The sequence below is a fragment of the Salmo salar genome, chromosome ssa04 (assembly GCF_905237065.1).
Source record: "Salmo salar chromosome ssa04, Ssal_v3.1, whole genome shotgun sequence".
Lineage (NCBI taxonomy): Eukaryota > Metazoa > Chordata > Actinopteri > Salmoniformes > Salmonidae > Salmo > Salmo salar.
In genome coordinates, this window is record NC_059445.1 from 42,337,380 (window position 1) to 42,353,536 (window position 16,157).

Below are 16,157 nucleotides of genomic sequence, written 5' to 3' on the forward strand. Positions count from 1 at the left end.
TAAACTCAGTTTTTCACAATTCCTGACATTTAATCCTAGTAAAAATTCCGTCTTAGGTCAGTTAGAATCACCACTTTATTTTAAGAATGTAAAATGTCAGAATAATAGTAGAGATACATATTTATTTCAGCTTTTACTTATTTCATCACATTCCCAGTGGGTCAGAAGTTTACATACACTCAATTAGTATTTGGTAGCATTGCCTTTAAACTGTTTAACTTGGGTCAAATGTTTTGGGTAGCCTTCCACAAGCTTCCCACAATAAGTCGGGTGAATTTTGGCCCATTCCTCCTGACAGAGCTGGTGTAACTGAGTCAGGTTTGTAGGCCTCCTTGCTCCCACACGCTTTTTCAGTTCTGCCCATACATTTTCGATAGGATTGAGGTCAGGGCTTTGTAATGGCCACTCCAATACCTTGACTTTGTTGTCCTTAAGCCATTTTGCCACAACTTTGGAAGTATTCTTGGGGTCATTGTCCATTTGGAAGACCCATTTGTGACCAAGCTTTAACTTCCTGACTGATGTCGAGATGTTGCTTCAATATATCCAGATAATTTTCATTCCTCATGATGCCATCTATTTTGTGAAATGCACCAGTCCTTCCTGCAGCAAAGCACCCCCAAAACATGATGTTGCCACCCCCGTGCTTCACGGTTGGGATGGTGTTCTTTGGCTTGCAAGCCTCCCCCTTTTTCCTCCAAACATAACAATGGTCATAATGGCCAAACAGTTCTATTTTTGTTTCATCAGACCAGAGGACATTTCTCCAAAAAGTACGATCTTTGTCCCCATGTGCAGTTGCAAACCGTAGTCTGGCTTTTTATGGCGGATTTGGAGCAGTGGCTTCTTCCTTGCTGAGCGGCCTTTCAGGTTATGTCAATATAGGACTCGTTTTACTGTGGATATAGATACTTTTGTACCTGTTTCCTCCAGCATCTTCACAAGGTCCTTTGCTGTTGTTCTGGGATTGATTTGCACTTTTCGCACCAAAGTACATTCATCTCTAGGAGACAGAACGCGTCTCCTTCCTGAGCGGTATGACGGCTGCGTGATCCCATGATGTCTATACTTGCATACTATTGTTTGTACAGATGAACGTGGTACCTTCAGGCGTTTGGAAATTGCTCCCAAGGATGAACCAGACTTGTGGAGGTCTACAATTTTTTTCTGAGGTCTTGCATGATTTCTTTTGATTTTCCCATGATTTCAAGCAAAGCGGCACTGAGTTTGAAGGTAGGCCTTGAAATACATCCACAGGTACACCTCCAATTGACTCAAATGATGTCAATTAGCCTATCAGAAGCTTCTAAAGCCATGACATCATTTTCTGGAATTTTCCAAGCAGTTTAAAGGAACAGTCAACTTGGTGTATGTAAACTTCTGACCCACTGGAATTGTGATACAATGAATTATAAGTAAAATAATCTGTCTGTAAACAATTGTTGGAAAAATTTGTTGTGTCATGCACAAAGTAGATGTCCTAACCGACTTGCCAAAACTATAGTTTGTTAACAAGAAATTTGTGGTGGTTGTAAAACAAGTTTTAATGACTCCAACCTAAGTGTATGTAAACTTCCGACTTCAACTGTATATGAATACATCCCTATCTATACTGAACAAAAATATAAATGCAACATGTAATGCTCTGGTCCCATGTTTCATGAGCTGAAAAAAATATCCCAGAAATGTTCCATACTCACAAACAGCTTATTTCTCTCAATTTGTTCACATCCCTGTTAGTGAGCATTTTATCCTTTGCGATGGCGATCATGAGGGGTTCCTGAGTGGCGCATTGGTCTAAGGCACTGCAGTGCTAGAGTTGTCACTACAGAAGTGGGTTCGATCCCGCGCTGTATCACAACCGGCTGTGATCGGGAGTCCAATAGGGCGCCGCACAATTGGCCCAGCATTGTCCGGGTTAGGGGAGGGTTCTTAACTGACTTACCTAGTTTAATAAATGTTAAATAAAAAATAAAAGTCAAGATAATCCATCCACCTGACATGTGGCCTATCAAGATGCTGATTAAACAGCATGATCATTCCACAGGTGCAACTTGTGCTGGAGACAAAAGGACACTAAAATGTGCTGTTTTGTCACACAACACAATGCCACAGATATCTCAAGTTTTGAAGGAGCGTGCAATTGGCATGCTGACTGCAGGAATGTCCACCAGAGCTGTTGTCAGAGAATTGAATGTTAATTTCTCTACCACAAGCTGCTTCCAACGTTATTTTAGAGAATTTGTCCCTTTCGTGGGGGAAAAACTCATTCAGATTGGCTGGGCCTGGCTCCCCAGTGGGTGGGCCTGGCTCTCAAGTTGTTTGGCCTGTTTGGCTGCATCCCTGCCCATTCATGTGAAATCCATAGATTAGGGCCAAATGAATTCATTTCAATTGACTGATTTCCTTATATGAACTGTAATTCAGCAAAATATTTGAAGTTTTACAGTGTACAAGAATTCAGACCCCTTGACTTCTTCCACATTTTGTTACATTACAGCCTTATTTTAAAATGTATTAAATCGTTTTTTCCCTCATCAATCTACACACAATACCCCATAATGACATCACAATACCCCATAATGACAAAGTAAAAACAGGTTTTTAGAAATGTTTCTCCCATTCTTCTCTGCCGATCCTCTCAAGCTCTGTCAGGTTGGATGGGGAGCGTCGCTGCACAGCTATTTTCAGATCTCTCCAGAGATGTTCGATCGGGTTCAAGTCCGGGCTCCGGCTGGGCCACTCCTGCATTGTCTTAGCTGTGTGTTTAGGGTCGTCGTCTTGTTGGAAGGTGAACCTCCGCCCCATTCTGGGGTCCTGAGAGCTCTGGAGTAGGTTTTCATCAAGGATCTCTCTGTACTTTGCTCCATTCATCTTTCCCTCGATCCTGACTAGTCTCCCAGTCCCCGCCACTGAAAAACATCCCCGCAGCATGATGCTGCCATCACCATGCTTCACCATAGGGATGGTGCCAGGTTTCCTCCACACATGACACTTGGCATTCAGGCCCAATAGTTCGTTATTGGTCTCATGGTCTGAGAGTCCTTTAGGTGCCTTTTGGCAAACTCCAAGTGGGCTGTCACGTTCCTTTTACTGAGGAGTGGCTTCCGTCTGGCCACTTTAACATAAAGGCCTGATTAGTGGCCTCCCATCTCCACAAAGGAACTCTGGAGCACTGTCAGAGTGATCATCGGGTTCTTGGTCACCTCCCTGACCAAGGCCCTTCTCCCGATTGCTCAGTTTGGCCGGGCGGCCAGCTCTAGGAAGAGTCTTGGTGGTTCCAAACGTCTTCCATTTAAGAATGATGGAAGCCACTGTGTTCTTGGGGACCTTCAATGCTTCAGACATTTTTTGGTACCCTTCCCCAGATCTGTGCCTCGTCACAATCCTGTCTCGAAGCTCTACAGATAATTCCTTCGACGTCATGGCTTGGTTCTTGCTCTGAAATGCACTATCAACTGTGGGACCTTACATAGACAGGTGTGTGCCTTTCTAAATCATGTTAATTTACCACAGATGGACTCCAATCAAGTTGTAGAAACATCAAGGATGACCAATCGAAACAGGATGCACCGGAGTTCAATTTCAAGTCTCATAGCAAATGGTCTGAATACTTGTGTAAATAAAGTATTTCTGTTTTTATTTTGAATACATTTGCAAAAATTTCTAAAAACCTGTTTTCGCTCTGTCATTATGGGGTAATGTGTGTAGATTGACAGATGAATTTAATCAATTTTAGAATAAGGCTGTAACATAACAAAATGTGCAAAAAGTCAAGGGGTCTGAATACTTTCCGAACGTAACTTTGTGTTCTGTATATCTTTCATCACGGTTCAGTAACATGTCATCCTTTCCTTGACATCTTTCTCCAAAATCTCCAGTCCATCATGTCCACCTGCCTCCAGTCCATGGGGGCTATCATCCTCATGTTCACATTCCTCTTCATGTTTTCTGTCATTTTCCGAGAGATGTTCAACGAGCCCGGCCCGGAGAGTTTCGCACCCTGTTCCAGCTGCTCACGCTCACGGATGACTGGGTTTTCATCTCCTCTACCCGCTGAGACCACGGTGAGAGAACACTACTGTTTGTGTGAAGCATGGTCTAGAAGTTGGCCATTATCAGTCATCATCACCATGTAACTAACTGAGGTCATGATGTACATTCCTTTTTTGAAAGGTCCACCCACATTATAATCTTTCTTGTTCTGTACATTGTGGTGGAATACTTCACTTTCCTCAAGTGAGTAAGCTTATAAATGTTGCAACAAAGACACTACAGTATGTTTGTTGTACATTGTGATTTTCCCTGCATAGTCTATTCATTGCTGTCCTTGTCGACAACTTCCAACTGACAATCAAGAAACGTTAAAAGATCCAAAAGCTATTCAGAACATGACAAACAATAAGGCAAGACAGATACTGGAGTAGATTTTGCTGAACATTACATTCTTTCTCTATTCTTTTCTACTTTAGGGGACATAAACTCAGCAAAAAAGGAAACGTCCTTATTTCAGTACCCTGTCTTTCAAAGATAATTCATAAAATCCAAATAACTTCACAGATCTTCATTGTAAAGGGTTTAAACACTGTTTCCCATGCTTGTCCAATAAACAATTAATGAACATGCACCTGTGGAACGGTCGTTAAGACACTAACAGCTTACAGACGGTAGGCAATTAAGGTCACAGTTAAGAAAACTTAGGACACTAAAGAGGCCTTTCTACTGACTCTGAAAAACACCAAAAGAAAGATGCCCACGGTCCCTGCTCATCTGCGTGAACGTGCCTTAGGCATGCTGCAAGGAGGCTTGAGAACTGCAGATGTGGCCAGGGCAAGAAATTGCAATGTCCGTACTGTGAGACGCCTAAGACAGTGCTACAGGGAGACAGGATGGACAGCTGATCGTCCTCGCAGTGGCAGACCACGTGTAACAACACCTGCACAGGATCGGTACATCCGAACATCACACCTGTGGGACAGATACAGGATGGCAACAACTGCCCGAGTTACACCAGGAACGCACAATCCCTCCATCAGTACTCAGACTGTCCGCAATAGGCTGAGAAGGGCTGGACTGAGTGCTTGTAGGCCTGTTGTAAGGCAGGTCCTCACCAGACATTACCGGCAACAATGTCGCCTATGGGCACAAACTCACCGTCGCTGGACCAGACAGGACTGGTAAAAAGTGTTCTTCACTGACGAGTTGTGGTTTTGTCTCACCAGGGGTGATGGTCGGATTCACGTTTATCGTCAAAGGAATGAGCATTACACCAAGGCCTGTACTCTGGAGCGGGATCGATTTGGAAGTGGAGGGTCCGTCATGGTCTGGGGCTGTGTGTCACAGCATCATCGGACTGAGCTTGTTGTCATTGCAGGCAATGTCAACGCTGTGCGTTACAGGGAAGACATCCTCCTCCCTCATGTGGTACCCTTCCTGCAGGCTCATCCTGACATGACCCTCCAGCATGACAATGCCACCAGTCATACTGCTTGTTCTGTGCGTGATTTCCTGCAAGACAGGAATGTCAGTGTTCTGCCATGGGCAGCAAAGAGCCCGGATCTCAATCCCATTGAGAACGTCTGGGACCTGTTGGATCAGAGGGTGAGGGTTAGAGCCATTCCCCCCAGAAATGTCTGGGAACTTGCAGGTGCCTTGGTGGAAGAGTGGGGTAACATCTCACAGCAAGAACTGGCAAATCTGGTGCAGTCCATGAGGAGGAGATGCACTGCAGTACTTAATGCAGCTGGTGGCCACACCAGATACTATTACTTTTGACCCCTCCTTTGTTCAGGGACACATTTTTCAATTTCTGTTAGTCACACGTCTGTGGAAGTTGTTCTGTTTATGTCTCAGTTGTTGAATCTTATGTTCATACAAATATTTACACACGTTAAGTTTGCCGAAAATTAACATAGTTGACTTTGAGAGGACGCTTCTTTTTTTTGCTGAGTTTATGAGGACGAGATGCAGTCAATGAAGAAGTTAGGTTGGTCCTACAATTTCAAAAGGCTCCCACTTAGCACATGGGTGAGGCTAAATGCAACCAATAGGCAGAAGACAGAACTGTCTCCTCTTCACGTTACCTGCCTATAGAGCTCCAGTAAACCACAGACGAGAGGAGTTCTATGAAATTGAGTTCCTCAAAATTGACAATAAGTATGGGAAGAGGTAAGAGACTAAGCATTCTTCTTTCTTTGTACACAAAGACAACTTCTGGAGCAGAGCACACTAGATACATTTATATGGAAGTAAAATGTATGTGTCTGCTGCCTAAGATGCCCGGGAATGTCTAAACAGCCCAGGAATAGGTCTTCTGATTCAGTTCCTAAACTACATTCTTTTGACCTCCTTTTCAGTCAAATGAGGACATTCAGGGGAACGACCACAAATAAGGAAAATAACATGGGTGAAACTTAAAGAAAACAACCATATTTCTCCCTGTGAGTGATGACAACTCAGTCAGATTTTATCAGTTGATAACTCATTAAAGACATGAAACATAGTAAAAGTGTCCTGGTTTATTAGATGTGTAAAGCCATCTCTCTTTAAGGCTCTTATATCAAATCTCATCCGTTGGTTAGATTTATAGTCTTTTTCAATACATCTAATACAACAATTTGAATCACCCATTCCTTAACTCTAAACCACTTACAAAGAGAAGACGACTCCATGTAGAATTTACACTTAAATATGAAGGGAAATAGAATAGCTGTCTAACCATTGAACACAATAACAAAGTATGAATCACTTGTTACAAATGAATACACACAAATGTACAGTAAATAGTCTCTTTAAATTAAATGACACGCTATTGTGCCAAACGTGTTAGTTTACATTCCATTTGTTATTAAAGGACAGACAACTGTAGAGGTATCCAAATATACATTCTTGTAAGAGTTCAACATGGCTTATCTTCTGTACTGAGCATCCCCGCACATCTCATTTAACATACAGAAATGCATCACACCTTTAAAAAAAATCCTTTATAAAACAGTATATACAATTACTACTGGTCGCAAGCAGTTAGATCTGTAATTCTCATAGTGCGTCGGATCAATGAGACTGTGTATATGTGCACTCATTATTCAAGATCACATCCAAAACAATAACATAGTATTATGTGCTTATGTAGGTGAAAATAACTAATTACTGACTAGTCCAAGAGGGTTGAAATCTGACTAAGACAAATGCCAGGAAGGCAAAGAAACAGATGGTAGGAGTCATCTATCCAACATTAGTTGATGACCATTCGTACTATTGAGACTAAGCAAATGGATCTACTGTTGCTAATGACAGAGAGAATCTGCTGAGGCCAATAGGAGGTTGGACATGAATCAGAAAAATGATGCTGAATATAAACAGTTCTTGTTCATTTTTAAATCTTTGATCCTCTGAGACCTGTGTGGTGCTCTTCACCCAGAGTGCTTCAGGAAAGTATGCGGTAAAAGAGAAAGAGACCAGGAGAACCAGATAGGGTCCTACCACTTGCCCCTCTTGCTCCAGTCCTTGGGGGTGAAGTGAAGGCATTTGGAGTCGATGCGCAGGTGACGCTTCTGCATTGCCCTCTCATGCCCCTCCACTATGTCCTCCGAAAGAGTCAGGATATACTGGCCCTGAGAAGCCACAGGGAGAGAAGAGGTTCAAATATGCTGATCAAGATTGCCCTTTCATTTAAAAAAAGTGAAGTGCTGAAGTGTTGTCCCCTGCACTAGTATCCGTCACCTTATAGTAGTTAATTAGGTTAAGGTACTGAAGTGTAGATATGACATCCTCTTTCTTCACGCTGGTGATCTCGCTGATGTCACTGGAAATACACAAGACGCATGATATTAGGTTACAGAAATAACAGCAGCTTGAGCTATAAAAGGGAACAAGCTGGTAGAACAACAGGACAGAGGCGTACTTGATGGTGATCTGCGGCCGCTCCCCATTGTCAGGCTTGAGGTCCATGAGGATCTCCAGGATGGTCTGGGACCAGTAGGAGCGGTAGGAGAGCAGCCCCAGGTCAGACAGAGGCTTCTCTGGTGTGCCCGTCTTTCCCTCTACCTTAGACAGCTCATAACCTGATGACCAAAAGACAACTTCAGTTATGGCATACTGAATGGCCACATTTCAACACACTCCCACATATCATTTTAACACACACACACACACACACACACACACACAGTGTACACTGGTTGTACAGATTTTTTTTATTTATTTCACCTTTATTTAACCAGGTAGGCCAGTTAAGAACAAGTTCTCATTTACAACTGCAACCTGGCCAAGATAAAGCAAAGCAGTGCGACAAAAACAACACAGAGTTACACATAAACGCACAGTCAATAACACAAAATAAAATAAAAATAGAAAAATCTATGTACAGTGTGTGCAGATGTAGAAGACTAAGGAGGTAGGTAATAAATAGGCCATAGAGGCAAAAATAATAACAATTTAGCATTAATACTGGAGTGATAGATGTGCAGATGATGATGTGCAAGTAGAGATCCTGGGGTGCAAAAGAGCAAGAAGGTGTAATAATATGGGGATGAGGTAGTTGGGTGTGCTATTTACAGATTGGCTGTGTACAGGTACAGTGATCGGTAAGCTGCTCTGACAGCTGATGCTTAAAGTTAGAGAGGGAGATATAAGACTCCAGCTTCAGAGATTTTTGCAATTCGTTCCAGTCATTGACAGCAGAGAACTGGAAGGAAAGGCGGCCAAAGGAAGTTTTGGCTTTGGGGATGACCAGTGCAATATACCTGCTGGAGCGCGTGCTACGGGTGGGTGTTGCTATGGTGACCAGTGAGCTGAGATAAGGCGGCGTTTTACCTAGCAAAGACTTATAGATGACCTGGAGCCAGTGGGTTTGAACACCCTAGACCCAATATTAAAATCCATGTTTTAAAGTCAGTAACTTCTTACTGGTTCACTTACTGAACTCGATGAGTAATTTGCCGTAGCCTCTCCGCTGGTAGGGAGGTAAGGTGAGGATACAGGCCACATTGTAATCTTCCGTCGACTCTTTCTCCTGCGCACAGAAAAAAATTGTAAGTCGGCTGCATTTTCAACATGTCTAAGGGGTTGGTTTTAATGACGACAAGTATTACACAGTATTATTGTTGATCATCATGAGCAACAGGTTTAACTGTAAGCACCAGGTGATAAGAAGCATTTCATGTACCTTGGAGAAGTAGCCCACTATGTGGAAGCCCTTGGAGTCGTACTCTGTCATGACGTAGAAGAGGAAGGGGTCTGTGTCATAGTACAGCGTCTTGTGGTCCAGGAAACACTTGGCCAGTAAACACAGGTTCTGAGAGTATGTCTGGCAAACATGGAAGAAACAACAGTTGTTAAGCGAGAAACTCATTACATTGACGAGGTATGACCAGGCAGCAGGGAGGATCATGGGCATTACTCACTTTGTTTTTTCTGCCATCTATTTCAAAAAAGGAGATGGTGCCCTTGCGGTAGATCTCATTGCCAGGTGGATGCCGAAGATTACACTTGGTCTGGATGAGAGAGGAGAATAATATGTGATGACATGTTCTGCAGCTCAAACGCAATACTACGACTGCACAGCAACCCTCTCCCCTCTGGCTCTTGTATTGGTGTTACATACATTTCATTGAGATATTCCAATCTAGTATCTCACCAGATGCCTCTGCAGACACTTGAGGCTCTTGAGGTACTTCAAGCAGAACTCACAGAGGTAGAGAATAGGCAATGTGGTCAGTTCTTGTGGGTAGGGCGAGAAGTACCAGGGCTTCAGCCTGTGGCGGCCCAGTTCAATGCAGTCAATGTTCTTCATACGCGTGACAATGTCGTCATGGCTACGGTCCGACACCAGACTGCCAGTCATGCGAGGGGTGGAGGGGATGCCATCAGAGCTGTCCTGCGAGTCCTGATGCAAAATGGTAGGAAGAGAGCAGCAGAAAGGAAGAGAACGATATTATTCCATTATCTGATACATCGCTTAGAATCCTGTCAAAATAAAAGCCAACTAATAAAGATGAAATAACTGATTAAAAATAGGGAGCATTCCTTACATAGCTCTCACATGAAATACCAAAGGTCTGATTGAAGGCCATAAGCTTTAAAATAATTCCATAAACAAAGAGACACAGGCAAACAGGCAATGAGAAGGAAATGAGACGGACCTCTCCTGGCTGCAGATAGACATTGGCACATCGAGGGCTGTTGTTATACTGGAAAACCTTTATTATCTAGCAGAAAAACACAAGCGGACGAGGGCTTTTGGACACTGATTTAAGAGGGAAGGAAAATTATTATTCTTTACACTAATTTTATCAATGTGGGAAGATTCAGGAGTTAAAGGTCACCAGGGAGATTTCTGCATATTATATATTGACCTGTTCTTTATTTCCTTGTTAATTTGGGAGGGATATCTTAACATTACAACAGAAAGGGAAAGGCAATAATTCACAATGGTCAATAATTCCAGAATTCACACATAATTATGTAAAATACAGTTTCGCCTTCTCACACTATCACTAGCTACAATGCTGCAAGTAACATTGTTGAAAATGTGCTTGTGCTGATACCAACATTGAATTGACTTGGCTTGCTCAGATTACTGTCTAACTGAAAGCATATAACCATGAAATGTAAACCTATAGGACTAGGAAAGTACGATCCTGTTAGTCAACGCTAATCTAGTATCCCGGCTCATACTAGTCTAGCATAGTAAGGGCCCTATCGCTAACTGGGTATTAGTGACATCCATAACAAGTTTGTCCTGTATTAAAATCTGTTTTCTTTTTGACATATTCAAGCTAAAAGGATGCAGACGCAATTTCTGAAAACAGAAGAATGACTTGTTGATGCCAGTATGTTGCTAAAGTGTGTTACTCTACAAATGTGAACGATGGGAGAAGATACGGTGGTCTACAGTTGAAATGAGGGCAAATAATGACTTGATTAAAGAAGCAATTCCCATAATCCCTAAAGTGTTCCAAACCTCATCCGTTCCCCCGCAGTTGGGGGGCTGCTTCCTCTTCCTTCCTGGCTGATTGGGCATGGGGCGACGGGCAGTACCATTCTGGGATCATTTGAAAAGGGGAAGAGATAAGAAATCAAACACCAACAGAGTAATAGTGGGAGACTAGCGATTGATCATTACTGAAACCCAAAGTTATCAAATGTTGGTTTACCGTGGTGAGAGAGGTAAGCTGCTCATGGTCATCGCGGGCGTTGGATTTGAGGTTGAAGGTGTTGGTGTCCCTTACAGCAGGGTAAACAGACGCCTGAGAGGCTTCAGTCGAACCTGGCAAGCATGGCACGGGGGTTGCCGGGGACACTTGTGTTGCCAGGGACACAGACTCTGCTTTCCTCTTCTGTATGAGAGATGAGACATGGGCAGACATGAGAAAAAGCTGAAAATAATGAATATTTTAAGATTATGTTGATGGGATTTCAAATCCCAACCACACCACAGAGGTGTTCTAGCTATCTTTTACATTCCCAAACAGTCATATACTAGGTCCGGGACAACCCCCCCCCCCCAGTTATCAATATCACTTACTTAGAAATCATCTACTTTTAAGATGTTTGTCCTTGATTTTAGAATTATACAACTGTAGGAGTTCTTACATAAATGTGTTTGTTGTCATTACTATTCTAATGTAGCTATGAACCCATTCTGACTTTGTGGACCAAACAGGTCTTAATCATGGCTGTGTAGAATGGGTAAATTGATGCTGTACCGGCGTGGGGAGAGTTTTGCCTCTGGAAGGAGCTGTGGCAGTTTGAAGGTTGAGATCTAGACTCTTCCTCTGAATTTGAACAGAAAGGAAGAGAACTGACAGTCACACTCAAACAATGCGCTGTATTTTCACTTCAACTTATGTTATTCATTGAACATTGTAATAAAAGCCTAATCAATAACCAGTCAAGATAGCATATACTTGAGTAGATCAAAACAAAAACATACGGTTTGCATAGAGACTGAGCATGATTTAAAAATAGAATGACCTAATAAGAGGTCAAGACAATACAAACCTGTTTAAGTTTTATAATAAACTTAGGCCGGACAAAGTTGAATTACTGTTTAACGGATGCGCCGCCTCACTTTTCTCCACACCCCCCCAAAATAAAAATAAAAATAAGCAAAGAAGCACTGAGTTTGAAGGTAGGCCTTGAAATACATCCACAGGTACACCTCCAATTGACTTAAATGATGTCAATTAGCCTATCAGAAGCTTCTAAAGCCATGACATCATTTTCTGGAATTTTCCAAGCTGTTTAAAGGCACAGTCAACTTAGTGTATGTAAACTTCTGACCCACTGGAATTGTGACAGATTATTTCACTTATAATTCACTGTCTGTAAACAATTGTTGGAAAAATGACTTGTGTCATGCACAAAGTAGATGTCCTAACCGACTTGTCAAAACTATAGTTTGTTAACAAGAAATTTGTGGAGTGGTTGAAAAACGAGTTTTAATGACTCCAACCTAAGTGTATGTAAACTTCCGACTTCAACTGTATGCGGCTTTGTTTATAATGCACTGTCTGCTCTCCCTTGAGGCTTTCCCAAGTTGATGCCCAAGAGACTAAACAGCCTCAGATCGTGTTCGAGCCTCGGATTGGACAGTGAAACACACACGCCTGCAGATGTTTCATTTCTCTCTCATGACGGAATTCAGCGCAAAGTCCTACTATTTATGTGTCCAGGTTAAACGTGGGACGTCCCTCATTATAAACAAACAGTCGGTTAAATTCATGGTTATTGCATCATTTTCAGATCTATTGGAAGCGATTATTAGACGAAACAATGTCATTTAACCAATTGACTGGCCAGAGATCAGGGCATTCATCAGCAAAGACGCAGTGCAAGCTGATAGTATTTTGGATGACCAAATAGAAGTCAAAATGATTTGTGAAATCGAAGTGTGTCAGCTGTATGGTGATTTGCGATTCATAACTTACATTTTACACGTACTACCAGTAGTAGGCCAACCGATAACACCACGACGGAATGAGTTTGATGTGATGATGCGTCGCCGTGAACAGCTAGCATGTCCAGCAAAGTACATCGCCAGTGGCCCGCACACAGATCAGCGGGTGGGGGCTTTTCGTGGCAGCCAGACGAGACAATCGAAGGATGATGCGGTGAGAAGTTACTGGGCTTGAATTTAGTCACGCTTGATCTATATAGATTGATGCTTCTAATTGTGCATGTTATAAACAAAAATGTTTTGATGATGATAGGTTATACTCTATGGCTGGATTTATGTATGTTTTTCCAATGCTACATCCATTTGGCAGACCTAACTTGTTGACCCTCTTTCTACAAGGCCTAGTCATATTTGTATGAATATTTTGATAACACCTAGGCTATAGAGATGCATTCAGGTAATGAACTCATTATTATGCATCAACATTTTGATTTTATTACAAGTATTTATTGTTAATCATTCTTGAATTTGTTAGGCTATACAATTAAGTAGATTACTGAACTGATAATACATTCATACATTACTTTTTTTTGAATTTTTGAACATGATAGGATGTATAATAGAATGCAATATTCTATGTGAATAATGTTCATTAATGTTAATTGGTGTATTATAATAATAATCTGAAAATCAGTCTGAAATGGAATATTTCACCTATTGTTCATGTCCATATAGCCTAGGACAATGTGGTAAAGTATTGTTATTCCTTATCACCTTAATGATTTTTTGTTTGTTTTTTTGCTTGCTCGCCTCACTTTTCTGGGGGGAAAATCCGTTAAATAGTGAATCAATTTTGTCTGGCCTTAGGCTAAAACATATGTAAATGCATTTGTATATCATCTAACAGAAGAAATACCACCCCCATATTTTGACAATTCTGTCTCTCATCACAGAGGCAAGACCAGAGAAACGTTATTTCACAGAAATCTTGAATTAAGCTACTGGAAGTAGCATTTCACAGATCTTTGAAATGATTCATGAAGCACAAATTGCCAAGTCTATCATTTCATCATGTTCATTGGTCTAATTTAACTAAAATATCATAGCTCCAAAAGACTGCAGACCAAATGGTGATAACAATTGGGTTGTACAGTAGAGTAGTTGTTTAACAAAAATAGCTTTCCAACATCTCAGCATTTAGTACTAACCACGACTGCAGGAAAATAACATTGGTTATAATGTAGATAGCAAGCAACAGGGTACAATTTCCAGGATTGGGCTTAAGACACTACTACCAAACCTGAGCTTGTTGTTGCAACACTTGAAAGTCTGGTAGAGAAGTTTTGGTGGGTATAGACTTCTGCTGGGCTTGCGGCTGTGGGGGCCTGCTGGGGATATGTTGGGGGCCAGCTCCGGCCGCTCTTACCACTTCGCTCTCCGGGGAGCTGGGCCGCGACCCCGGAAGCCCGTTCTTAGTGGGCGTTTTAGCTTCCTTCTTAGGGAACTGGAGCTTCTTCATGTCAAGCCTGTCCGGCGTAACCCACTCATCCAGACGCTTGTTGACTTTAAACAAGCAGAGGCACAAACACATTTACACACACCTGAGTTGATCTCTAGTCAAATGTTTGCCAACTTCACATTTACACATATCTGCTTCTTCTGTCAATATCACTGATGGCAATGTTGGAGTTTTACACTCACATTTACATGATGAAGTATAGGCTACTCACAGTCAATATAGTGGACATAGTAGAGTTTTCTCCCAGGGATCTCTTTCACACTGAGAATTTCAGCCAAGGCTGCAAGGAAAACATCACACGACATGACAGATCTAGAAACCTATCCAATCTGTGGGTCCCTTCGCTATCTGAATTTATACATTGGCTACGAAGCTAGCAAGCAAAGTTTGTCTACAAAACACAACATCGTTACGTTAAATGTAGCTAACTTCAGCATAGCTACAGAATCAAAATATTTATCTAGCTAACGTTAATGCTTTCGTAACTGATAGACAATTAGTAAACAATTGAAATCTCCATTAAACGTCACCAGTGGCTTTGTTTACTATGTGACACTACCGTAACTAGCCGCTTGTGTTTTCAAACATTCAGTCATGACAGTTGTTTTATTAAGCAGCTATTAACGTTTGCGCCAGCTACCCTAGTGGTAGCCAAGAGGACGATACTCACGCCACTCATCTTCGTTTTCCTGATTTTTTCGGAGAACAGGGAGCCTACAGCCCTCGACAACATCGACCTGTCGAAAGATAAGATATTGAACATATTTATTCACGAAAGTTGAGGGTACACATTTAGATATAAACGTTGTAGTTGTATAATGATTTGGGACTATCGAGTACCCACCGACGAATCCGCCATTTTGGTCATCTGCGAACGTACAATGTAGAAGCGCGCAAGTAGTTATGGGAAAATGGCCTGCTCAATGGTTCTGGGTATGTTCGAGGGAGTCAATTGTTTACGCAGCATTGATGCTGTTCGTTTACTTCACTATCATCGGAAGACTACTAAAAGTACTGGCTACATGTACATAATCACAAGAACCATGTCCCCAGTCTTAAACTAAAACGAATAAATAAGCAGTGAGTCCTTAACACAAATGCTGCAGCAACCTTTCTTTTAGGCATTTAGGCAGTATGCATAGTCGAATCAAAGTTTATTGGTCGCATACACAGATTTGCAGATGTTTTCGCAGGTGCAGGGAAATGCTTGCGTTTCTAGCTCTAACAGTGCAGTAATAAATCTTAGCAATACGCACATAATCAAAAAGTAAAAATAAAAAAATAGAACGAGCAATGTCAGATGTCAGAGTCCGGAATAATATATACTGCTCAAAAAAATAAAGGGAACACTTAAACAACACATCCTAGATCTGAATGAAAGAAATAATCTTATTAAATACTTTTTTCTTTACATAGTTGAATGTGCTGACAACAAAATCACACAAAAATAATCAATGGAAATCCAATTTATCAACCCATGGAGGTCTGGATTTGGAGTCACACTCAAAATTAAAGTGGAAAACCACACTACAGGCTGATCCAACTTTGATGTAATGTCCTTAAAACAAGTCAAAATGAGGCTCAGTACTGTGTGTGGCCTCCACGTGCCTGTATGACCTCCCTACAACGCCTGGGCATGTTCCTGATGAGGTGGCAGATGGTCTCCTGAGGGATCTCCTCCCAGACCTGGACTAAAGCATCCGCCAACTCCTGGACTGTCTGTGGTGCAACGTGGCA

General features: G+C 41.9%; 1 protein-coding gene across 4 annotated transcripts; it reads right to left on the reverse strand.

The window, feature by feature from the left end:
* Positions 1-6,503: 6,503 nt before the first annotated feature.
* kat5b (K(lysine) acetyltransferase 5b) lies at positions 6,504-15,363 on the reverse strand. Of its 4 annotated transcripts, none has more exons than XM_014196394.2 (15): positions 15,265-15,363; positions 15,091-15,157; positions 14,632-14,700; positions 14,328-14,464; positions 11,709-11,777; positions 11,157-11,339; positions 10,964-11,044; positions 10,143-10,208; positions 9,638-9,886; positions 9,405-9,494; positions 9,167-9,307; positions 8,920-9,013; positions 7,904-8,063; positions 7,723-7,804; positions 6,504-7,613 (listed from the first exon to the last, which is right to left on the reverse strand). In XM_014196394.2, the coding sequence occupies exons 1-15, from the start codon at positions 15,286-15,288 to the stop codon at positions 7,479-7,481; spliced, it is 1,647 nt and encodes a 548-aa protein (XP_014051869.1). In that variant the 5' UTR covers positions 15,289-15,363; the 3' UTR covers positions 6,504-7,478. The 4 variants fall into 4 exon arrangements, with proteins under 4 accessions (XP_014051869.1, XP_014051866.1, XP_014051868.1 ...); XM_014196391.2 differs by having other exon boundaries at positions 14,202-14,464; positions 15,265-15,362; XM_014196393.2 differs by lacking the exon at positions 11,709-11,777 and having other exon boundaries at positions 14,202-14,464.
* Between the last annotated feature and the right edge of the window lie 794 nt (positions 15,364-16,157).